At 50.9% G+C, this 23,584-nt stretch overlaps 1 protein-coding gene and 1 long non-coding RNA gene across 2 annotated transcripts; both read left to right on the forward strand.

Annotated features, from left to right (window-relative positions):
• On the forward strand, window positions 2,670-13,520 carry LOC102167454. Its single transcript, XM_021101480.1, has 2 exons — window positions 2,670-4,189; window positions 7,859-13,520. The coding sequence occupies exon 2, from the start codon at window positions 11,767-11,769 to the stop codon at window positions 13,333-13,335; it is 1,569 nt and encodes a 522-aa protein (XP_020957139.1). The 5' UTR covers window positions 2,670-4,189; window positions 7,859-11,766; the 3' UTR covers window positions 13,336-13,520.
• LOC110262134 lies at window positions 18,286-23,379 on the forward strand. The gene is made up of 2 exons (XR_002346722.1): window positions 18,286-18,907; window positions 23,236-23,379. It is a non-coding gene; the product is annotated as an uncharacterized LOC110262134 (long non-coding RNA).

Below are 23,584 nucleotides of genomic sequence, written 5' to 3' on the forward strand. Positions count from 1 at the left end.
TTTATGGTCACCTTTTTAAGAACGTGTCACAGCGGGGAGTGCCAGCCTTCAGGTTCTGTTCTCCTTTGCATTTCCCTCAAGACTAGTGATGGTGATTGTAGTTTCATAGGCTTCTTTCCACCTTTGTATCCTCCATGATGAATGTTAATGTCTTTTGCCAATTTTCTCTTGGGATCACTTGGGGGGTTTTTTGCTTTTTTTGGGGGGCGGGGGGCTGCACCCATGGCATGTGCAGGTTCCCAGGCTAGGGGTCCATTCGGAGCTGGAGCTGCCAGCCTAAACCACAGCCACAGCAACCCGGGATCTGAGCCGAGTCTGCAACCTACAACACAACTCACGGCAATGCCAGATCCTTAACCCCCTGAGCGAGGCCATGTTCTCATGGATGCTAGTCAGGTGTGTCTTACCCACTGAGCCACAATGGGAACTCCACATACGTTGGCTTTTACCGTTGAGTTTTGAGAGTTCTTTTGTCCGATGTGTGCTTCGCCAACATGTGCTCCTAGTCTGCAGCTTGTCTTTTTGTCCTAATACAATCTTACAGAGAAAAAAAAAATCGCATTTTTGATCAAGTCCAGTATTATCAACTGTCTTGTTTTATGGATTGCGCTTTTAGTGTCATGTCTAAAAAGACTTCAGCAAACTAGGTCCTGAAATTTCCTCCTGCGCTTCCTTCTGAAAGTATTACAGTTTGACATTTTGCTTTTAAATCTATCCTGTGGTCAATTCGAGTTCACTTTTTTATCAGGGCTGAAGCTCAGGTCAGGTGTTTTGGTTCATTTGCTTTCTTTTTGTTTCTAGGCCTGTAGGTGTTCATTGCTCTGGGGCGGTTTGTGGCATGGACCATCCTTCTCCGTTAAATCAGTTTCACCTTTTGCAGGAATCAGTCCTATGAGTGTAGGTCCTGCTCCGTTGGTCCTGTGCCTTTTCCTCCACCACCACCAGAGTGTCCAGGTTTTGTTCTCCCTGGCCTCATGGAGGGGCGGGGGCTGGCCTGGGAAATTCCCTCCAGACACCCCACAGCCCCATGGAGATGCATCAGCCCCCAGCGAGCCCTGGAAACACGGCAGGTGGAGTGTGTGCATGTGTTGGTGGCGCCTGAGAGCCCTCCTCGCGGAGGACCTTGCCCCAGAGCGAGTGAACATGTACAGGCCAAGTGGCGGGAGGAGGGGTGACACAGGTTGGATTTCATTGAGCACTGAACACGGCAGGTGGCCTGGTGACCTGTTGACCATGACAGCTGAGGAGCCAACAGGGTCTTAGCCCCCTCGGCCCCATTCCCCAGGTCTCGGGCCAGAGAGACCCGGAAACCCTGCCAGACACAGGCTTTTGCTAAGTGCAGGCACAGCTCCCAAAGTTGGGGACAGGGGACAGGGCAGAGGGTGGTGAAGGACAGCCCGCAGGTGGGTGAGCTGGTGCCAGGTGGGAGAAAGCCCAGCAGATCCCAGGTCCTTCTGTGAATGCATGTCTACGTGGCCAAGATATTGACAGCTGGTGGTTGCAGCAGAAATCAGAGCCAGCTCAGCCGCGGACTGGCTGGCTCACCCACCACAAGAGCAGCCTGGCCCAGGAAGGAGCCTGCCCTTTCTTATCAAATACGCAAAACATAAAACATACCATCTGAATTTTTGTAAGTGGAAAATGCTACTGAAGAGCACCCCAATCTTTGATCCTCCCATCGCCAGCACCCATCTTCAGAAAGCTTTCGCCTAGTAAATCTGGAACTCTGTCCCCACTGAACATTGTCTGCCCCCTCCCCCAGCCCCTGGCACCCACCGTTCTGCTCTCTGCCTCTAGGCCTCTGATGACGCTAGGGGCCTCAGGTGAGTGGAATCCTGCCGGATTCGTCCTTCTGTGACCAGCTCGTCTCCCTGAGCTGAATGTCTCCCAGGGTTCCTCCATGCTGTGTCCTGGGTCCGAAGCTCTTTCCTGCTCAGCCTGAGGAATATTCCGTTGTGTGGCTGGACCACAGCTTGCTTATCCATTCATTTGCCAGCAGACACTTGAGTTGCTTCCATGCTTTACCTGCTGTGAGCATAGGTGTGCCAAATATCATTCTGACACGCTGACTTCACTATTCTTCTTGGATAGTATACCCAGAAGTGGACTTGCAGGGTTATCTAGTGGTTCTACTTATGGTGTTTTGAGGACTCTCCATCCTGTTCCATTAGAGTTGGTTTACAGTGTTCTGTCAATTTGCTGCTGTAGGGCAAAGTGACCCAGTCATACATACACATATGCATTCTTTTGCTTACATTTTCCTCCATCCTGTTCCGTCACAAGTGCCTGGATAGTGTTCCCAGGGCTATACAGCAGGCTCTCATTAGTTATCCATTCCAAAGGCGATAGTCTGAATCTATTAACCCCAAGCTCCCAGTCCATCCCACTCCCTCCTCTTCCCCCTTGGCAACCACAAGTCTCTTCTCCAAGTCTATGAGTTTCTTTTCTGAGGAAAGGTTCATTTGTGCCATATATTAGATTCCAGATATAAGTGATATCATATGGTATTTGTCGTTCTCTTTCTGACTTACTTCAGTCAGGATGAGAGTCTCTCGTTCCCTCCATGTTGCTTCAGATGGCATTATTTCATTCTTTTTTTTATGGCTGAGTAGTATTGCATTGTGTATATATACCATGTCTTCCCAATCCATTCATCTGTTGATGGACATTTGGGTTGTTTCCATGTCTTGGCTATTGTGAATGGAGCTGCAGTGAACGTAGGGGTGCATGGATCTTTTTCAGGGAAAGTTTTGTGTGGATATATGCCCAAGAGTTCAATTGCTGGGTCACACGATCGTTCCCTGTTGAGTTTTCTGCGGTAGCCCCAAACTATTTTCCATGGTGGTTGTGCCACTCTATAATCCCACCTACAGTGTAGGAGGGTCCATTTACTCCATACCCTCTCCAGCATTTGTTATTTGTGGATTATTAATGATGGCCATTCTGACCGCTGTGAAGTGAGTGGTACCTCATAGTAGTTTTGATTCACAGTGTCTTTCGATGCACCCTTTAAGAAAATTTCATGAAGTCCAGTTTGCCTCATTTTCCCTTTGTTCTCTGAACCTTTGGTGTTATTTCGTGATGAGTATGTTAGAGAATGTAGTAGACGAGGTGGCCTCTATGTATCAACAGGGGGAAATGTTGGCAAAGAGGTGACTACCCTGAAAAAGAGCCTAATGGAAATTCCAGAAATAAAAAACCATGTCTGGACTGCAGCATGAATTGGATGAGCTTAACGCCAGAGGAAAGAATCTGTGAAACTGAAACAGCAAAATGTAAATGACCCAAACCGAAGCACAGTGAGGGAAAATGCAGTGAGTTTAAGAATGAGTTTAAGAAAAGACCCCAGAGGAGTTCCTGTGGTGGCAAAGTGGTTAACGAATCCGACTAGGAACCATGAGGTTGCGGCTTCGATCCCTGGCCTCGCTCAGTGGGTTAAGGATCCGGCGTTGCCATGAGCTGTGGTGTAGGTTGCAGACAAGTCTCGGATCCCGTGTTGCTGTGGCTCTGGCATAGGCCGGCGGCTGCAGCTCCGATTGGACCCCTAGCCTGGGAACCTCCATATGCCACGAGAGTGGCTCAAGAAATGGCAAAAAGACAAAAAAAAAAAGACACGAGAGGTTTGTGGGACAATGTCAATGGGTCCACTGATTGCATGACTCAATTCTCAGAAACTGAGGAACGAGGGAACAAAATAATACTTGAAGGGATGAATGGTTAGGAATGTTCCCCAACTGATGAAAAATACCCATCCACAAACCTCAGAAGCTCATTGAATCCCAGTGAAGACAGATACAAAGACAATCTTGCCCTGGACAGCACAGCAAAACTGCTGAAAAGCCAAAAATTATAAACACCAAAGCACAAGAGCAGCTATAGAAAAATGGGTTCAGGAGAAAGAATTCTCAGAAACACAGGAGACCAAATGGCAAAACCCAGCCTCTTCAGAGGAGGAAAGAAAAAACACGTCTACCCAGAACCTTACGTCCTGCACAAACACCCTTCAATAATGAGCCGAAGAAAGACATACTCAGCCAAGAGTCCGTTCCCATTTGACCCACATAAATGCTACGAGGAGATCTTCGGAGAAGGGAGCTCAGGAGGGGAAGGACAAACGTGTGGCTAAGTGTACAGGCTTAGCAGATTTCCAGGCGGATGGAGAGACATTCTCTGACAGCTGAAAGCTAAGGTAAGAAGAACAGTGTTCTGTTGGGTTTAGAGTGTAACCAAAGCAAATAAAATAAAATAAAAGGATGACAGGAGCATGCAGAGTAGCTGGTGGTTCAAGGCAACTTCCTCCATGAATTCTTGTTGTGACAGCTCAAGATGGTGTGAAGTGGCCCCAGTGCTAAAGATGTGAGAATTGAAACCCAAACCAAACTGCCCCGTTTCAGCTCCCTTCCCTAGTCGTAGTTACTGTCAGGAATTTTGAACTCTCAGTGGGGAAGTTCTGCATGGCTACTGTGACGGCTTTTTTTTTTTTTTTTGGTTGTTTAGGGCCACACTGGTAGCATATGGAGGTTCCCAGGCTAAGGGTCGAATGGCGCTGTAGCCACTGGTCTCCACTACAAGCACAGCAACACAGGATCCGAACCCCACTTGTGACCTATACCACAGCTCACGGCAACGCCGGGTCTTTAACCCCCTGAGCGAGGCCAGGGATCGAACCTGTGTCCTTATGGATACTAGTCAGATTCATTTCCACTGAGCCACAATGGGAACTCTCAGAATTTAAAAAAATGTTTTTATGGCTGCACCTGCAGCATGTGGAAGTTCCCAAGCTAGAGGTGAATTCCAGCTGCAGCTGTCAGCCTACACCACAGGCACAGCAATGCCAGGTGCAAGCTGTCTCTGCAGTGACCTATGCCATAGCCATGGCAACGCTGGGCCCCTGATCCACTGAAAGAGGCCAGGAATCGAACCCTCATGCTCACAGAAAAAAAAGCTGGGTACTTAACCCACTGAGCCATGATGGGAACTTCCCCAGAGCGTATGTTTTTATTAAGGAATTGTTTTGTGGAGTTTCACTGTGGCTCAGTGCTAACGAAACCGACAAGTAACCATACGGATGTGGGTTCAATCCCTGGCCTCGCTCAGTAGGCCAAAGATACAGCATTGCCATGAGTTGTGGTGTAGGCCGAAGACACGGATCGGGTCTGGTGTTGCTGTGCCTGTGGTGTATGCCAGCAGCTGCAGCTTAAATTCGACCTCTAGCCTGGGAACCTCCGTATCTCATGGGTATGGCCCTAAAAAGCAAAAAAAGAAAAAAAATTATGTGATAACTAAGTAATGTGCAAGCCTGCAAGCACAGGATGGCATTACCCACAGAGCAAATTCTGTGTTTTGTGATCAGCTGTGAAATTAAGCTTTTTGTGGCCACCTGGAAGGACCATGCTGGCCCTGGGGTTTACCAAGCAGCCCCAGACAGCAGGGCCGGCAGGATGGATGGGACCCGAGGCTTCCCCCAGGCTGTGGTCTCCTTAGAGCCCCTCTTCCGAACCGATTTCTACTGTGGTGTCTACAGCCTCTGATGGAATCTTCTTATCCCCAGGGAATTTTATTACCATTGTTATCAGTTACAACACAGGGAATTATTACACAAATAAATCCCAATTTTCATTTCTTGAAGATACATAATTACGGGTTGAGCTTCCCTTTTCCGAAGTATCTGCAGGATTGGAAATGTTTTAATGTAAAGAATCAATATTTGTGCACCCAATGCATGCTATTTATTCATTGTAAACCACAGCCGTGCCAGAATGCACTGGTATCCCAAGGGCTGCGTCCCCGCCACATGCTCTGAGCTGGGATGCCCGCCTGCTCGCCCACCGCACCCTCGGCACGGTAGCCGGAGGCCGGAGGGGCCAGTGGCCTGTGGCCCTGGTCGCCTCCTGGTACTCACAGCCCAGCGTGACCCCCTGCAGGTCATAAGCAGCCTCTTCTGCCTGCCCTGCTGAGCCCCCATCTACTCGGGGATAGCGCCAGCTTGACCTGGGGACCAGGGCACAGGGAGGACCCCTGGCATCTCTGACACACCATGACATCGTGATGGCCCAAAGCTCTGTGCAGAGGCCTTGGATGGAACGCCAGGAAGCAGTTAGATGCTGTGGCCCTCACAGAACCCCTTCCATTGGCTTTCCTTCAGAAAACCTTCTATGAAACAGAACATTTTGGAAACAATCATAAAAAGCAGATCCACAGCCAAGGGCACTTTTACAATTTATTTTCCATCTTTCAATTCTGTTCCTCTCCCTTTGCTTTATGTTTCACAATCCCTTTTCTCTTTCTCTCTCTCTCTCTCTCCCTTTCACTCGCCCCCTCCCCGCCCTCTCTCCCCTTCTCTCTCCAATATCCCTATTTTTTTGTCTCTTGTTTTTCCTCTCAGTGGCAGACACAGCAGGGACTCACACTACCAATTACCTAACATATTTGAGCGAGTTAAATCTACACGTTTATCACCCTTGGCCAGTTTGCATCATTTAATAGAATATGTATTTCCACGATTTTGTTTTTGGGTTGATGTTGTCTCTGCTGTATTTGCTGTGTGGTTTCCATTGTTCGCTTGCTCTCTTTCATTTTTGTTGGATATTTGAGTTATTGGATGTCTTTTTGTCCTGGTAAATCATCAACATTCGATGGGTAGTCAGAGGAACAGAAGAAAATTTTTGCTTTGCGTGTATCTGCAATCAAAGGCCTGAGAGACACAGATTCCAGGAGCTGTTCAAATTGTCTTGCGCTAGAATCCAAATTGGGGGCTGGGAGTTATGTTCTTCAAGAGGAAACTGGTCTTGATGCAGAAAGTCTCGTGTGAGTTTCCAAGTGATTCGTCGTGGGTGCTGTCCAGAATGAAAGATGATCTTTCAGGAGGGATTGGATTGGGTATGAGGGCCTTGCCTTGCCTTCCTCCACAGGGAAAAGACCCTGGGAATGTGTGTTTGTCAGCAGACAGGTAGAGGCTAGCAGGTATTTCTGCAGGAAACCTGGTGCTGTCCTAGAGTTGGGTATCATTCAGGAAATGCAGTGTCTCATGGACGCAGGGGTGTGCCCGGAAATGCACTTCCCCTGACCATCCCATTATTTTCCCCTGGGAATACGTGACCCAGAGGCCATTCTTTCCTTCTTTTCCACCACAAAATGGACGGTACCAGAGAGAGAACAGGGGTCCAACACTTGCAAGCTTCCATGGAGTACGAGTAGCACCTTCACAGAGCGAGGCAATATACCCTTGGTGTTTAGACCGGGTAACTCACAGTGCAAGGAGTACCGGTATGGCTTCCATCAGAAGGGGCACTGTGGTGTGGGCTCCTCATGAAACTGTTTCTCCTCCACCAGCTAGGAGTGCATTGTGTATTTTGTAGTGGTTTGTTTTGCTTTCGTTTTTTGAGTTTCATTTCCTTCCCCTTCCATTCTGATGGTTGGAGCCAATGTGCCCTGGATGTAGCAAGAGGCTACAGTGTTTAGCGGAGAATTCACTCTGCTGTGTAAGTTTTGCATGGGCCTGTCAAGATATTGGTAATCACCCACAGGTGGGATGCCGGGTCCCATCCACTACCCTCGATTCCCTTATTCCCTGGAGTCTTCCTTCCATTTCGTTTGCAAGTGAGTCTCTTGAGGATTTGTGAGTCGTGGGCTACAAACTTGAGTAACTTCTCTTCTCATAGGCATAGATTGAGCCCCCAAGGACTCCATTTGGCTTTTATTCCAGGTACTGACATCCGTTCTAAACAGGTGTGCAGAGTCATCCTTGGTCTGGGGAAATATCCACACGGCCCAAGAGCAATGGCCGGGCTGGGTGAACACTATCATTTTGTGTCGCCGTGGAATCCTCCCTGAACTCTCCCCATTTTCTCCTCAACAGGCTCAGCCTCTAGAGGATCACAGAGAAGGAGGCTTGTTGTGAAACTGAGTCAGAAGGATGCTCTTATAGCAGACTTTCAAGACAACCCTTAGCCCGGGATAACAACCAGAGGATGACTGGCCTGAGAACTTGGTATTCCAGAAAGCAGAATTCAGGTACACAAGAGATCATGATTCCCTTGATTCCTCCTCACCCTTTTCACACTCTCTACCTCTTTCTCCCACTCCCTCTCAGCTTCTCTCTCTCTCTCTCTCTCTCTCTCTCTCTCTCTCTCTCTCTCTCTCTCTCTCCCCCTCTCTCTCTCCCTCTCCCCCTCCCTCCCTCCCTCCCTCTCTCTCTCTCTCGGTGCCCAGGGGCAGAGACAACAATCCGGCCTAAGCAATCTGGACTCAAGTTGGTAGGGTCAGTATTTTGGCGGCCAGGGCTTAATCTGGTTGTGTCATTGTTTGAAGACTGTCATTCTCAAGAATCACACAAACCCTGACAGGACTGGAAGGTCGGTCTTAGGGAAAATGCCTGAAGTTAGGATTTACCCATGGGGCCCATATTTTACCCAGTAAGCCATGTGCTAGAAACGTTTCAATTGGGAGGACACGCTAGGTGGAGTACCTATGTCTCTGTCTTGGGGTATGGCTCCTGGGTGCTCCACACACCACGAACTCACATCCAAGGCAGGAAGAGGCATCCCTTCAGAGAATGTGGCCAGAGGGAACTGAGTGGCTGGAGGCCCGCATGAACGGGTGGTCAGGAAGGAAGGGTCTGGAGACCAGGGAGCATGAGAGGCTGGCTGGTCCACGGAGTTGGCCCTTGATGGCTCAGGATGGCCTCCAGTGAATCACCTGTGAGTGAGGTCTTCTTCTCTGCTCAGGGTGGAGGGGAACAAGTCAATGGAGGAAGAGAGTTAGCTTTGGGATGAAAGGCCCAAGGCCATGCGTGAGGGCCAGGAAGACTGGTGGTCTTTCCCTAGCAAAACGTCTTCTTGGTTTCACGACAGTTTCTACAGGCACCTTTCAGAAACATCTACAAAAAGAAACACACTAGTGCCTATGGGCACTCACAGAGACACACGAGGCCAGGTCCACCACACTCACTGCAGTTCGGTCTTGGGTCGTGAGGCAGCAAAGCACGGGTTCAGTGTGGGAGGAAAGAACATGTATTTCAAAGATTTCCAAGACAGGGATCAGATCCATTAGAGTCTCCTGACCTGGTAGTAACAGGGACGTGTCCTCCCTCTGAAGGCTCAGGAAAGGAGAAGTTGCCAGGCAAGATGGGATTTTTATTATGGCCATCTGGGTTGAAGAGATACTGAGAGAGGGCATATTGCAGTGGATCGTTGTGCATTTTGAAACAGTCCTGTCCCCTTTAGAGACCTGAGGCAAGGAACCTTCATCAGGCAGCAGCCACAGCAAAGAGGAGGAGAGATCGAGTGAGCAGGAGACAGAGCAGTGACAGAGAGGGGCAGGGAGGCGGCAACACAGACACAGGCATCAACAGGTAGATGGAGAGAATCAGAGCCAGAGACAGAAAGACCGACAGAGAATCTGGCAGGATGGATGGGAAGGGTGACGATGAAGAAAATAAGCGGGGGGAGGAAGAAGGGGAGAAAAACTATTAGCGATCTCATGCGTACATTGGGAATGCAAACATTGTCTCCTCCTCTGTCATCATTGGTCTTGAGTTTTGACACCAGGAAGGGGACTAACAAAAGGAACGATATCTTCACGGAGGCGGCTTGTATATTCTGGAACTGTACCTTCTATGGGGAGACCCGGCCCTTGGGTTCATAGCTTGTTCCCCTGGGGGCTGAATGGACTTGGGTCATAAGGGAAGTTTGTGATACTTCCATCAGGCGTGGTTCGCCCTAGCTCGCTATGTGCTGCTTCTCCCCGTTTTTGAAAAGAAGGCATCTTCATGCCACATCAGGCTTCGCCTCAAAGGAGAACACATTTGGAGTGCCTTTCAAGTGATGCAAACTCCCTGTACCAAACCAGTGCACAGAGTTCATTGGGCAGCACTTTGGCTCATTTTCCTAGGTATAGGACAGGCCTAGATGGGAAAAAGGCAAGGTTTGGTCTCCGAAGTAAACCCGCACTGGGGCTGGTGTTCACTCACTGAATAGGATACACTTTGCAAGGAGAAACGTTGCACATTCATCTTTTGTGGAGTTTGTGAGATTTCCGTCCGGCGTGGATTGCCCTAGGTCACTGTGTGCTGCTTTTTCCCGCTTGTGAAAAGAAGGCGTTTTCATGCCACATCAGGCTTCTCCTCAAAGGAGAACACGTTTGGAGTGCCTTTCAAGCGATGCAAACTCCCTGCACCAAACCAGTGCACAGAGAGCACCTTGGCTCATTTGCCGTATGTATAGGAGTGGCCTAGGTTGGAAAAAGGCAAGGGTTGCTTTCCCGAGCAAACCCGCACTGGGGCTGGTGTTCGTTCACTGAGACAGGAGCTCCTGAGTGTTACAGCTCTTAAAGTCACCTCTTGACCAGGTCAAAATGACAACGGTCTTCTACCACCTGGCTTTCTTCAGGAAGTGATAAAATATCCCAACCCAACCAGCTCCTGCCCCAGGCATCCTGTCAGGCCCTATTGGCCAGAATAGGGTAAGATGCTCTCCACACCCCCAGCCACTCCTAACAAAGAGGAAGGGGAGGACCGGGATGGATTTCCTGCAGTCACGATGCATTCCCAGGTAGCCCATTGATTGCATCAGGAGACCCGAACAGTTCACATTTTATTCATGAGTATTACTGTGGTTCCGGGTAGAAGAAATGGCTGCTGGGAAAATACCAACAATGTTTGTAAGGACAGTCACGGACCAAAAGTCCGCAGAGGGTATGGATTGTCCTTGGAGCTGAAGAAGTCACGGAAGATAGGGAGTTCCCATTGTGGGACAGCAGAAGTGAATCCGAGCATCATCCGTGAGAATTTGGGTTCGATCCCTGGCCTCACCAGTGGGTCAGGGATCCAGTGTTGCTGTGAGCTGTGGAGTAGGTTGCAGATGCAGCTTGGATCCTGCATTGCTGGCCCTGTGGTGTAGGCTGGCTGCTGCAGCTCCTATTAGAGCTCTGGTCTGGGAAGGTCCATGTACCACGGCTGTGGCCTAAAAAAACAGTTACAGAAAATAAAGACAGGGGTGCAGTGGTGCCGGCAGCACATGGGACTAAAGTCTTCAGTGATGAGCACAACGACAGAGAAGGGACAAATGACTGCCCAGGAGGAGTGATGAGGCTGTGTCTAGGAAGGCCACAACCACCTTACCAGACGGGCGGCCTGCTCCCTCTGTTGCCCTGGACCCTCGGGTGTGAGGACCGATCCTCTGCTCAGAGTCCAGCCTCCTCTGTCCTCCTTGCTTCATTCTACCTGCAGCCCACCCATCTTTCTTTGGATCTGCCTTTCTTTGAGAAGTTATCCTCTGTATTGGCTATCAGGTGGCAGAACCTGTGGACCCAAAAGGAGCAGTTGCACTGGCAGGGACTAGGTGGACCTCGGGTCGCCATGGAAAACTCTTGGTGGAGCACAGGCAAGAGTTGGGGCGGGAGGACCTGCACCCCATAAGAAATACCCACCAGCTCTCAGATCCTCGAGGGTTGTAGGAGCACCGAGACATTCAAGCTGGGAAATGAAGACTGTGATAGGGCAGAGCGAGACCCAAGCTTCCCCGGGCAATGGCAGCGTGAGCTCCTGTCCAACTGCCAAAAGATGAGAGTTGGCATCTTACCAGAAGGTTTGGAGGGATAGGATGAGAGACGCCTGGCCATTGGCCGGAAGCGCATGGCGGGGGAGGGGGTTGCGGAAGCTGCCTCGTGATTGGCCCGGGCCACGGGGATGTCACAGGGAGGCATTGTGACTTGAGGGCAAGGCAGTTATAAAAGCCCAGTGCTTCCACCGTCTCCCAGACGGAGGATATGGCTTTTCAGCTGTTCCTGCTCTTGCTCTTCAAGGCGGTGTCCTCTGCCGCCTTCTCTGCACCTGCACATGGCATGCCCCAGGCCCACCTGTCCTGCCCCGGGCCTCTCACCCACACTTGGTGTACCACATTCCTGTTCGCATCCAGCTTTGAGCCCCTTTGCGGGCGGATGAGCCTGCGCACCCGCACCCGGCGCCTCCTCCACCCGCAGCCCTCCTCGGGCCTGGCCCAGCTCCTCAACACTGTGCTCAGGTTCTACAACAGGGGCTTGGACGTCTGGAACCAGAACCAAGCAGACCCCCACGCGGAGGGGAAGCAGCCCTCCCAGCCCTGTTGGCCAAGAGACCTGGACACGTGCCACGCCTCCAACTCCACACTGCACAGAAGGCAGCTGGCCACCCCTCCTCAGACATCCATGGACCCCAGATCCAAGATCTCCACCTTGGCCCTCCTGCTCCACAAAGGAGAGTCACAGACTCACAGGGCGAGTTCCTGTACCTCCTGCCCACCTCCATGCAACCTCTCAAAGGGCTCTCCAGCCCATGTGGGACCACCAGCCTGGGTGAGGCGACTGGTCCAGTTAGGGCCACCAGTCCTGGCAGGGCCAAAAGTCCAGGCAAGGCGACCAGCCCAGGTGGGACCACCAGCCCAGGTGAGGACACCAGCCCAGGAAGGACCAGCAGCCCAGATGGGACCAGTGGCCCTGGTGATGCTACCACCACAGGTGGGACCAACAGCCCATGTGGGGACGTTTCCCCAGGCAGGAGCAACAGCCCAAGTGGGGCCACCAAGCCTTGCGGGACCAATGGCCCCAATAGGGACAGCAGCCCAGGTGATGGGGCCACTAGACCAGGCCACGACTCCAGCTGATGCCAGGCTACCAGCCCAGGCAGGCCCAGCATACCAGGTGGGGCCACCACTCCAGGCAAGTCCACCCGCCCAGATGTGTCCGTCACCCCAGGCGAGGCTACCAACCCAGGTGGGGACACCAGCTCCTCTGGTGCCACCAGCCCAGTCAGGTCCACCAGCCCAGGTGGGGCCAACACCCCAGGCGGGGACACCAGCCCAGGCAGGGACACCAGGATCGGCGAGGATACCAGCCCAGGCGGAACCAACATGCCAGGCCAGGCCAACAGCCCAGACGGGGACACCAGCCATGACAGAAACCCTGTGGTCACAGCTAGGCTTTGGAAACATTGAGAGTTTGCTCCTTCTGTTGACTCGCTGTGCTCTGGTGCTGCTCTTTTCCTTCTGGACATTTATCTCATGCAGAGAGATAAAGGACTACCGTGAGTTCCAACAAGAGCAGCTGGCAGAGCTGGGCAAAGGATTGAAGATGATGGGTAAAGCCCTGGGAGAACTTGAGAAGACACTAAATGCAGAAAGAGAACATAAAAATCATCTTTCCAAGGAGCTGTCTGAGCTGAAGGCAGAGCTCAGAATTTCTGAAAAGGAAACAGAGAGATGGAAAAAGCTGTTTTTTCTATTGTCCCGGGCACAACACCTTTTGAAGGCCTTCCCGGAAGATGCAAAGGGGCACTGTGTGCAGGTGGAGCAGGGCCCTTAGAGGCAGGCCCAGGCCTGGGAGCTGGAGAGTTTCTTCCTCCCTGTGCACGCCCCCTAGAGGGGGAGAAGAGGGGTGGGGAGGGAGGGCAAAGCGGAGGCTAGGGTAGGGGTGCTGGGACAGAGACGTGGCCTGAATTTCATGATGTATGTATATTTTGAATAAATAATTGAATGTTGGAAGGCAAAGAAGTGTCCCCAGGAGATTGTGTCACCTGGGATGGGGGTCACAAGTCCATGCACCCTCCAGCTGGATGGGTCTCAGAGCCCGTGCAGAGCTGGGCGCCGTTCCCATGGAAGGTAACCAGCCAGAGGGGTGGCACAAGACCTCACAGATACGTCGTGGCAGAACCGGGGCTTGGACTTGCCGTTACGGCTCCAGCTCTGGCCGTGGGTCCTGCCTGATGCGGGCGTTTGATGAGCAAAGGGGAGGGGTGAGACCAGGGTAAGAGAGGCCAGAGGCATGGGCTGTACCCCCCTGCCCCAGGAGAGGGGCTGGGACGGTGGGCTGTGCACTCAGAGACCCCGAAGCCCTACAGGAAGAGGGGAGGTGCTCCGGCTGCTCTGGGTTGGAGGCATGGGGTGAGTGGACAGCGCAAGGCAGAGCAGGGACAAGTGGGAACAGGTGCACCTGGGACACTGGAGGGGGGGACCACTTCCAAGAGGCAGAGCTGAGTGTTGGGGGCTGTGGGGCAGGAGCTCGGGTTAACTGGGCCCCGAGGCAGGGCTATGCCCCACCTGATCACAGCCCAGTCCCTGCCTTCCCCAGCCCCTGCCTGCCGCCTCTGCTGCTGCTCAGCCGCCAGTATCGGGGCCCTGAGACCCACAAGGAAGCTCTGAGCTCCAGGGAGCCAGGCGGACCCATAGGGCATTGGTTAGATGTGTATTTATACTGAGAGGTTCACAGGAAGGCCCCAAGCCCCCGGCAGCCATTTCTCCCCAGCAGTGACATCTCACATCACTAAGGACAGCATTCCTCCAGAGACGCCAGCGTGGTGTGTGCGTTTGGAGCTGTCTGTCTGTCACCTGTGCACCCCCGTGACCAGGGCACAGACCAAGGGCCGAGTTGCCCCAGCAGACTAAGTCCTCCCTCAAGCCAGCCAACCTGCCCCCACTGCTCCTGCCTGAAGCAGCCACCAGCCCGCTCTCCCCTGTGGGAGTCTTGTCATCTCTAGAGTGTGGATGAGCAGAATCAGAGCTGTGGCCTTTGGAGATAGGACTCGTGTTTCCCCCACTCAGCAGGATGCCCAGGTGTCCGACCCGGTTGTCCTCCCCCGTTCTTTCCTCTCTGTGGCTGGGTGGGCTGCATGGTTCCAGGTTTTGGAGACTCCCGTAAACCTGCAGAGAACTTAAGCTTTCCTTTTCTGGCTCGCGTGATTTATGGTCACCTTTTTAAGAACGTGTCACAGCGGGGAGTGCCAGCCTTCAGGTTCTGTTCTCCTTTGCATTTCCCTCAAGACTAGTGATGGTGATTGTAGTTTCATAGGCTTCTTTCCACCTTTGTATCCTCCATGATGAATGTTAATGTCTTTTGCCAATTTTCTCTTGGGATCACTTGGGGGGTTTTTTGCTTTTTTTGGGGGGCGGGGGGCTGCACCCATGGCATGTGCAGGTTCCCAGGCTAGGGGTCCATTCGGAGCTGGAGCTGCCAGCCTAAACCACAGCCACAGCAACCCGGGATCTGAGCCGAGTCTGCAACCTACAACACAACTCACGGCAATGCCAGATCCTTAACCCCCTGAGCGAGGCCATGTTCTCATGGATGCTAGTCAGGTGTGTCTTACCCACTGAGCCACAATGGGAACTCCACATACGTTGGCTTTTACCGTTGAGTTTTGAGAGTTCTTTTGTCCGATGTGTGCTTCGCCAACATGTGCTCCTAGTCTGCAGCTTGTCTTTTTGTCCTAATACAATCTTACAGAGAAAAAAAAAATCGCATTTTTGATCAAGTCCAGTATTATCAACTGTCTTGTTTTATGGATTGCGCTTTTAGTGTCATGTCTAAAAAGACTTCAGCAAACTAGGTCCTGAAATTTCCTCCTGCGCTTCCTTCTGAAAGTATTACAGTTTGACATTTTGCTTTTAAATCTATCCTGTGGTCAATTCGAGTTCACTTTTTTATCAGGGCTGAAGCTCAGGTCAGGTGTTTTGGTTCATTTGCTTTCTTTTTGTTTCTAGGCCTGTAGGTGTTCATTGCTCTGGGGCGGTTTGTGGCATGGACCATCCTTCTCCGTTAAATCAGTTTCACCTTTTGCAGGAATCAGTCCTATGAGTGTAGGTCCTGCTCCGTTGGTCCTGTGCCTTTTCCTCCACCACCACCAGAGTGTCCAGGTTTTGTTCTCCCTGGCCTCATGGAGGGGCGGGGGCTGGCCTGGGAAATTCCCTCCAGACACCCCACAGCCCCATGGAGATGCATCAGCCCCCAGCGAGCCCTGGAAACACGGCAGGTGGAGTGTGTGCATGTGTTGGTGGCGCCTGAGAGCCCTCCTCGCGGAGGACCTTGCCCCAGAGCGAGTGAACATGTACAGGCCAAGTGGCGGGAGGAGGGGTGACACAGGTTGGATTTCATTGAGCACTGAACACGGCAGGTGGCCTGGTGACCTGTTGACCATGACAGCTGAGGAGCCAACAGGGTCTTAGCCCCCTCGGCCCCATTCCCCAGGTCTCGGGCCAGAGAGACCCGGAAACCCTGCCAGACACAGGCTTTTGCTAAGTGCAGGCACAGCTCCCAAAGTTGGGGACAGGGGACAGGGCAGAGGGTGGTGAAGGACAGCCCGCAGGTGGGTGAGCTGGTGCCAGGTGGGAGAAAGCCCAGCAGATCCCAGGTCCTTCTGTGAATGCATGTCTACGTGGCCAAGATATTGACAGCTGGTGGTTGCAGCAGAAATCAGAGCCAGCTCAGCCGCGGACTGGCTGGCTCACCCACCACAAGAGCAGCCTGGCCCAGGAAGGAGCCTGCCCTTTCTTATCAAATACGCAAAACATAAAACATACCATCTGAATTTTTGTAAGTGGAAAATGCTACTGAAGAGCACCCCAATCTTTGATCCTCCCATCGCCAGCACCCATCTTCAGAAAGCTTTCGCCTAGTAAATCTGGAACTCTGTCCCCACTGAACATTGTCTGCCCCCTCCCCCAGCCCCTGGCACCCACCGTTCTGCTCTCTGCCTCTAGGCCTCTGATGACGCTAGGGGCCTCAGGTGAGTGGAATCCTGCCGGATTCGTCCTTCTGTGACCAGCTCGTCTCCCTGAGCTGAATGTCTCCCAGGGTTCCTCCATGCTGTGTCCTGGGTCCGAAGCTCTTTCCTGCTCAGCCTGAGGAATATTCCGTTGTGTGGCTGGACCACAGCTTGCTTATCCATTCATTTGCCAGCAGACACTTGAGTTGCTTCCATGCTTTACCTGCTGTGAGCATAGGTGTGCCAAATATCATTCTGACACGCTGACTTCACTATTCTTCTTGGATAGTATACCCAGAAGTGGACTTGCAGGGTTATCTAGTGGTTCTACTTATGGTGTTTTGAGGACTCTCCATCCTGTTCCATTAGAGTTGGTTTACAGTGTTCTGTCAATTTGCTGCTGTAGGGCAAAGTGACCCAGTCATACATACACATATGCATTCTTTTGCTTACATTTTCCTCCATCCTGTTCCGTCACAAGTGCCTGGATAGTGTTCCCAGGGCTATACAGCAGGCTCTCATTAGTTATCCATTCCAAAGGCGATAGTCTGAATCTATTAACCCCAAGCTCCCAGTCCATCCCACTCCCTCCTCTTCCCCCTTGGCAACCACAAGTCTCTTCTCCAAGTCTATGAGTTTCTTTTCTGAGGAAAGGTTCATTTGTGCCATATATTAGATTCCAGATATAAGTGATATCATATGGTATTTGTCGTTCTCTTTCTGACTTACTTCAGTCAGGATGAGAGTCTCTCGTTCCCTCCATGTTGCTTCAGATGGCATTATTTCATTCTTTTTTTTATGGCTGAGTAGTATTGCATTGTGTATATATACCATGTCTTCCCAATCCATTCATCTGTTGATGGACATTTGGGTTGTTTCCATGTCTTGGCTATTGTGAATGGAGCTGCAGTGAACGTAGGGGTGCATGGATCTTTTTCAGGGAAAGTTTTGTGTGGATATATGCCCAAGAGTTCAATTGCTGGGTCACACGATCGTTCCCTGTTGAGTTTTCTGCGGTAGCCCCAAACTATTTTCCATGGTGGTTGTGCCACTCTATAATCCCACCTACAGTGTAGGAGGGTCCATTTACTCCATACCCTCTCCAGCATTTGTTATTTGTGGATTATTAATGATGGCCATTCTGACCGCTGTGAAGTGAGTGGTACCTCATAGTAGTTTTGATTCACAGTGTCTTTCGATGCACCCTTTAAGAAAATTTCATGAAGTCCAGTTTGCCTCATTTTCCCTTTGTTCTCTGAACCTTTGGTGTTATTTCGTGATGAGTATGTTAGAGAATGTAGTAGACGAGGTGGCCTCTATGTATCAACAGGGGGAAATGTTGGCAAAGAGGTGACTACCCTGAAAAAGAGCCTAATGGAAATTCCAGAAATAAAAAACCATGTCTGGACTGCAGCATGAATTGGATGAGCTTAACGCCAGAGGAAAGAATCTGTGAAACTGAAACAGCAAAATGTAAATGACCCAAACCGAAGCACAGTGAGGGAAAATGCAGTGAGTTTAAGAATGAGTTTAAGAAAAGACCCCAGAGGAGTTCCTGTGGTGGCAAAGTGGTTAACGAATCCGACTAGGAACCATGAGGTTGCGGCTTCGATCCCTGGCCTCGCTCAGTGGGTTAAGGATCCGGCGTTGCCATGAGCTGTGGTGTAGGTTGCAGACAAGTCTCGGATCCCGTGTTGCTGTGGCTCTGGCATAGGCCGGCGGCTGCAGCTCCGATTGGACCCCTAGCCTGGGAACCTCCATATGCCACGAGAGTGGCTCAAGAAATGGCAAAAAAGACAAAAAAAAAAAAAAAAAAAAGACACGAGAGGTTTGTGGGACAATGTCAGTGGGTTCACTGATTGTATGACTCAATTCTCAGAAACTGAGGAACGAGGGAACAAAGTAATACTTGAAGGGATGAATGGTTAGGAATGTTCCCCAACTGATGAAAAATACCCATCCACAAACCTCAGAAGCTCATTGAATCCCAGTGAAGACAGATACAAAGACAATCTTGCCCTGGACAGCACAGCAAAACTGCTGAAAAGCCAAAAATTATAAACACCAAAGCACAAGAGCAGCTATAGAAAAATGGGTTCAGGAGAAAGAATTCTCAGAAACACAGGAGACCAAATGGCAAAACCCAGCCTCTTCAGAGGAGGAAAGAAAAAACACGTCTACCCAGAACCTTACGTCCTGCACAAACACCCTTCAATAATGAGCCGAAGAAAGACATACTCAGCCAAGAGTCCGTTCCCATTTGACCCACATAAATGCTACGAGGAGATCTTCGGAGAAGGGAGCTCAGGAGGGGAAGGACAAACGTGTGGCTAAGTGTACAGGCTTAGCAGATTTCCAGGCGGATGGAGAGACATTCTCTGACAGCTGAAAGCTAAGGTAAGAAGAACAGTGTTCTGTTGGATTTAGAGTGTAACAAAGCAAATAAAATAAAATAAAAGGATGACAGGAGCATGCAGGGTAGCTGGTGGTTCAAGGCAACTTCCTCCATGAATTCTTGTTGTGACAGCTCAAGATGGTGTGAAGTGGCCCCAGTGCTAAAGATGTGAGAATTGAAACCCAAACCAAACTGCCCCGTTTCAGCTCCCTTCCCTAGTCGTAGTTACTGTCAGGAATTTTGAACTCTCAGTGGGGAAGTCCTGCATGGCTACTGTGACGGCTTTTTTTTTTTTTGGTTGTTTAGGGCCACACTGGTAGCATATGGAGGTTCCCAGGCTAAGGGTCAAATGGCGCTGTAGCCACTGGTCTCCACTACAAGCACAGCAACACAGGATCCGAACCCCACTTGTGACCTATACCACAGCTCACGGCAACGCCGGGTCTTTAACCCCCTGAGCGAGGCCAGGGATCGAACCTGTGTCCTTATGGATACTAGTCAGATTCATTTCCACTGAGCCACAATGGGAACTCTCAGAATTTAAAAAAATGTTTTTATGGCTGCACCTGCAGCATGTGGAAGTTCCCAAGCTAGAGGTGAATTCCAGCTGCAGCTGTCAGCCTACACCACAGGCACAGCAATGCCAGGTGCAAGCTGTCTCTGCAGTGACCTATGCCATAGCCATGGCAACGCTGGGCCCCTGATCCACTGAAAGAGGCCAGGAATCGAACCCTCATGCTCACAGAAAAAAAAGCTGGGTACTTAACCCACTGAGCCATGATGGGAACTTCCCCAGAGCGTATGTTTTTATTAAGGAATTGTTTTGTGGAGTTTCACTGTGGCTCAGTGCTAACGAAACCGACAAGTAACCATACGGATGTGGGTTCAATCCCTGGCCTCGCTCAGTAGGCCAAAGATACAGCATTGCCATGAGTTGTGGTGTAGGCCGAAGACACGGATCGGGTCTGGTGTTGCTGTGCCTGTGGTGTATGCCAGCAGCTGCAGCTCAAATTCGACCTCTAGCCTGGGAACCTCCGTATCTCATGGGTATGGCCCTAAAAAGCAAAAAAAGAAAAAAAATTATGTGATAACTAAGTAATGTGCAAGCCTGCAAGCACAGGATGGCATTACCCACAGAGCAAATTCTGTGTTTTGTGATCAGCTGTGAAATTAAGCTTTTTGTGGCCACCTGGAAGGACCATGCTGGCCCTGGGGTTTACCAAGCAGCCCCAGACAGCAGGGCCGGCAGGATGGATGGGACCCGAGGCTTCCCCCAGGCTGTGGTCTCCTTAGAGCCCCTCTTCCGAACCGATTTCTACTGTGGTGTCTACAGCCTCTGATGGAATCTTCTTATCCCCAGGGAATTTTATTACCATTGTTATCAGTTACAACATAGGGAATTATTACACAGATAAATCCCAATTTTCATTTCTTGAAGATACATAATTACGGGTTGAGCTTCCCTTTTCCGAAGTATCTACAGGATTGGAAATGTTTTAATGTAAAGAATCAATATTTGTGCACCCAATGCATGCTATTTATTCATTGTAAACCACAGCTGTGCCAGAATGCACTGGTATCCCAAGGGCTGCGTCCCCGCCACATGCTCTGAGCTGGGATGCCCGCCTGCTCGCCCACCGCACCCTCGGCACGGTAGCCGGAGGCCGGAGGGGCCAGTGGCCTGTGGCCCTGGTCACCTCCTGGTACTCACAGCCCAGCGTGACCCCCTGCAGGTCATAAGCAGCCTCTTCTGCCTGCCCTGCTGAGCCCCCATCTACTCGGGGATAGCGCCAGCTTGACCTGGGGACCAGGGCACAGGGAGGACCCCTGACACACCATGACATCACGATGGCCCAAAGCTCTGTGCAGAGGCCTTGGATGGAGCGCCAGGAGGCAGTTAGATGCTGTGGCCACACTGAGGACTAAGACATTGGGGTCGGCTGCTGCTCTAGCTGCCCTGGAGGTGCCAGATCAGACAGGCTGCCACCTTCCCGCCCAACTCAGGCCCAGTGGTGGGTAGAGAGACTCTGGCAGACGTGCGGGCCAAGAAGATCAGATGAGGACATTTGAAATCGTGAAAGGAGTGATGTCACACAGCAGCAGATACAAATGCCAGCACTGCACAGGAGACAGTGGGGGTATCAGAGGCTGGCAGGTGAGCCAGCGGAGGGGGGTCTGCAAGTGTTGGAAAAATTAAGGCCACATCTGTCCCTGAGAATGACAGGAGGCACCTTCTGGACCAAGGCAAGGAGAACACGGTGGCCGGAGCAGTGGGGGTGACAGTGCCCTAATATCAGAGTCAAAGGAGAGGAATGGGCAGCTGACTGAGGGGTAACCTGACCGATGCCACGGAGTCAGGCCTAGGCCATGGGGCGCAGGGGAGGGCTGCACCCCAGGAAGAAGCCCTGGTCTTGAACTTGACCTGGCTCAGACCAGGGCTGTGCTGCCAGAGGAAGGACGGGTATCAGGGGATCCAGTAGCAGCTTCCCCAGGGGCAGGGGCATTTGCTTCAGGAGGGGAGACCATGGTATCAGGAGGTCAGTGTCTGCATCGGTGCCTGGGGCAGTGAGAGTCGGTGCCAGCAGGGTCACATGCAGGGTCCAGCTCCCACCTGGGTCCTGATCCTCGGAGTGGCAAGTGGCGGCTGACAGGCCCCACACTGACTCTGTGGCCTGTTAGGGGGATGCCCACTAGGCAAGAGGAGCACAGAAACTGCCCCCTGCAGCCAGGGCGCTGCTCAGGACTCAACACAGCCAGCGGGGCAGGAGCTGGGGTGGAGGGGAGGATCTGAGGTCACCAGCATGGCCATGAACTCACTACCGATGTCACATCCCAGCATCCACTCAGATAGTTGTGTGTTTGCTGCTGGTCTCGTGACCCAGTACAGCCAGCGACCCTCTCCTTAGGACAAAAAGGTGGGCACTGGGAGTCGCCCCTACTGCCAAACCAGGCCGACACCGACAAAACAGCAGACCGGTTCTTCACGGAGCCTGCGGCAGCCTTCTCAGGCAGCCAGAATGAAGGACTGCAAACCTCGAGGCTTAGAGCCCAACTCGGGCCCAAAGCCTGAGATCCAGGTGTCAGCCTTCACTTCATTCCATCTGCAAAGACCCTATTTCCAAACAAGGCTTGGTTCATACACATGGGCGTCAGGATTGGACATAGGCTTTGGGGCCACCATTCAGCCCCCTGCACACACTAGGCAGAGAGACAGGCACATTTTTCCCACTAGGAATACATTTTGGATACGTTTTCACGGTAGCTGAAGTGGTCAGCTGGGACAGAGCCCTCTATAAAGACTCCCTGTGTGGCCTGGGACCGAGTCGGCCAGGACAGCTGGTCGACCCCGCGCGCGCGGACTTGGTCCCACCAACTTGGGGCTTATCTGCAACAAGGTGGCTGGTTCTAAGGTTGAGCTTCCCTCCAGAGTGAGAGTTGGAAGCTGTTTACCCTTAGAAATCCCCTATATTCTATTGCTACTAGATAGCAGTTATAGAGGCAGCACATGTTGAAGGAGAGTGAATTTCATGGAAGAATTGTCCAGGCATTTGTAGACATGTTTTTAAACCACGGCATCCACTCACTTTGTCTTACCAAGTCATCACTATATCTAAAGGAGAGTACTTCTTCCCAACTCAGTGTCACCGAAATTCCAGCGAGTTTTTGGTTTGTTTTGGTGTAGTGTGTTCTCTTATGTTCTAGAAAGTCACAAAGAATTACAAAAATAGACGCACTGTTTGGTCAGGAAACTGCCTGAGTCATCTCAGTAAATTCTATACTGGGAGATGTGATTTCTCCTTAACCCTGTGAATCTTTTCTCCTTGGAATGCAGTTTAAATTATCAGAAAATATTTGTAGTTCAACAAAAGGCTTATGGCCTTAGAATCCATACTAACAAGGCTCATTACTTAGAGTCTTCAAAATCTTATTTGGGGAGGCATGTATTAACTCAGCCCTAAAGAATTCAATATCATATCCCTAAAACTTCTGTAAAATTCATGGAGTGTTAAGATGAGGGGGAAGTATTAAGAGACTTTCTACTAAGAGATGATTTGGAGTCATTTTACAGAGGAAAAGATATGAAATAATTATAGAAAAATAAAAGTATAAAATCAAGTGCAAATACAGATGATGACAGCAAAAAATTTATTCTTGTGACTCTTGGTGGTTTGAAACTTTTTCTTCATTTTCTGAGTAATTCAAGATTCTCCTCAACAATATCGATACCATTTTATTGCAACTGAATTTATTTCAAAATGTGATACTGGTTTTGAGATTAGGTATTCGCAGTCCACTTCCTTCCTTACAGTATATTATTGTATTTTTGAAGAGTGAAGATCTGACAGCATAGCTGGAAACTGCGTGTTCAAAATGGCTACATCTGGATACAAAAAAAAAAAAAATCAAGTTCTTCAACAGGAATTATTACGGATGCAAGGAATGCAAAAGAAATGTGGAAAACTAGAGAAGGATAAGAAGAAGTTGGAGGAGTTCCCGTCGTGGCTAAGTGGTTAACGAATCCGACTAGGAACCATGAGGTTGCGGGTTTGATCCCCGGCCTTGCTCAGTGGGTTAAGGATCCAGCATCACCGTGAGCTGTGGTGTAGGTTGCGATGTGGCTCAGATCCTGCGTTGCTATGGCTCTGGCATAGGCCAGTGGCTACAGCTCCGATTGGACC

Source organism: Sus scrofa, chromosome 8 (genome assembly GCF_000003025.6).
Source record: "Sus scrofa isolate TJ Tabasco breed Duroc chromosome 8, Sscrofa11.1, whole genome shotgun sequence".
In the NCBI taxonomy this organism is placed as follows: domain Eukaryota; kingdom Metazoa; phylum Chordata; class Mammalia; order Artiodactyla; family Suidae; genus Sus; species Sus scrofa.

Coding starts and splice junctions, on each gene's coding strand:
- LOC102167454 (XM_021101480.1), top strand. CDS start 11,767: ATGGCTTTTCAGCTGTTCCTGCTCTTGCTCTTCAAGGCGGTGTCCTCT.